Genomic DNA, 1,844 nt, shown 5'->3' with positions numbered 1-1,844 from the left:
AAATCCATGAATTATTTCTCTGTGCCAGTAAAGTGTTTAATGTGCTGTAATTTAGTCGATATCTGAAGGATTTTAACAATTCTATAAGTTTGGAGTGTCTTCATTTATTGTCCAACTGTTGCATCTATTGGAATTGTCTTTAGGAACCGTAACCCAGGACACACGTTCCGCTAGCGGAACCCCTCGACAACATTCCGCTGAAAGGGCAGCGAGCGAAATTCACAAATATTTTTTAGAAATATGTAACTTTCACACATTAACAAGTCCAATACAGCAAATGAAAGAAAAACGTATTGTTAATCTACCCATCGTGTCCGATTCCAAAAAAGGCTTTACAGCGAAAGCACAACATATGATTATGTTAGGTCAGAGCCAAGTCAAAAAAACACACAGCCATTTTTCCAGCCAAAGAGAGGAGTCACAAAAAGCATAAATATAGATCAAATTAATCACTAACCTTTGATGATCTTCATCAGATGACACTCATAGGACATTATGTTACACAATACATGTATGTTTTGTTCGATAATGTGCATGTTTATATCCAAAAATCTCGGTTTACATTGGCGCGTTACGTTCAGTAATGTTTTGATTCCAAAACATCTGGTGATTTTGCAGAGCCACATCAATTCCCAGAAATACTCATAATAAACATTGATAAAAGATACAAGTGTTATTCACAGAATTAAAGATAGACTTCTCCTTAAAAACCCTTTGACAATTGTGTGTGTGTGTGTGTGTGTGATCTTGGTGAATAGAGGGTAATGGTCTTAGGAATGTGAGTAATCGATCTGGGCAGAAGTTGCCTTTAGGCCCAGACCTAGGATCAGCTAACATCCCCACCATCCTAACAGTAACCATCGATCTGGGTAGAAGTTGCCTTTAGGCCCAGACCTAGGATCAGCTAACATCCCCCCATCCTAACAGTAACCATCGATCTGGGTAGAAGTTGCCCTTAGGCCCAGACCTAGGATCAGCTAACATCCCCCAAGTCACCTTTGTTTTCTTAGAAATGCATTTCATATACACACGTTCTAATGGTATCAGGTATTTGAATAAATACTTCTGGGTTAATTAAGTCAATATTAAATGTGCTCATTCGACTTAATACACTGGTGTATTAAATATAGGTGTAAGTTGTCGAGCTGATGCGTTACATCCAACTAAGCTTAAGGTTCTGATAATTCAACAGAAAGACGATGTAATTCCACGAGCCCGTTTCAGACATTAGGGTGTGGTTTGACAAGTCATTACAAACATTCTCACGGTCGTCACGTTAACTGGGGAAAAACGACAGCACAAGTTAGAGTATTAAAGAGTGAGGGGGTAAAAGAATGAAAAGCAATATTCCAGCGAGATTTAAGTGACAATGGATTTTGCGTCCCCAAACACAGGAAATAGCGGCTGAAAAAAAGCAGATCCTCAGGGTGGGGGATGAGCGGATGTGGGCATACAACACAAGCTGCTCTGATTCGTTCGATTCACGCAAGTTCTCTGCTGCAGGAAATTCAGCCTCAAGGTGTGTTGAGCTAGATGGAGAGGGAAACAGAAGGAAGGAAAGAGAGGCGGGACACACAGAGAGAGGAAGAGAGAGGAGGAGCAGACAGAGAGAGAAGAGGGGGACACAGAGAGAGAAAGAAGTGGGGGACACAGAGAGAGAAAGAGTAGGGGGGACACAGAGAGGAGAAAGAAGGAGGGGGACACGAGAGAGGAAAGAGAGGGGGGGGACACAGAGAGGAAAGAGAGGGGGGGACACAGGAGAGAGAGAAAGAGAGGGGGGGAACAGAGAGAGAAAAAGAGAGGGGGGGACAGCAGAGCGTTAGTAGAAAGTGAGGGGGGAACCG

General features: G+C 42.5%; 1 protein-coding gene across 1 annotated transcript in view; it reads left to right on the top strand.

The window, feature by feature from the left end:
• The window catches only part of LOC112071966 (sister chromatid cohesion protein PDS5 homolog B-like), a 97,663-nt gene that overhangs the window by 62,917 nt on the left and 32,902 nt on the right, over window positions 1-1,844 (top strand). Inside the window, 1 exon segment of the mRNA XM_070439582.1 lies at window positions 1,395-1,519. Coding sequence (XP_070295683.1) covers window positions 1,395-1,519 — 125 coding nt within the window.

Source organism: Salvelinus sp. IW2-2015, unplaced genomic scaffold (genome assembly GCF_002910315.2).
Source record: "Salvelinus sp. IW2-2015 unplaced genomic scaffold, ASM291031v2 Un_scaffold1786, whole genome shotgun sequence".
Lineage (NCBI taxonomy): Eukaryota > Metazoa > Chordata > Actinopteri > Salmoniformes > Salmonidae > Salvelinus > Salvelinus sp. IW2-2015.
Note: the sequence above shows the minus strand (reverse complement) of the source record. Positions and strands in the feature narration are given on the sequence as shown.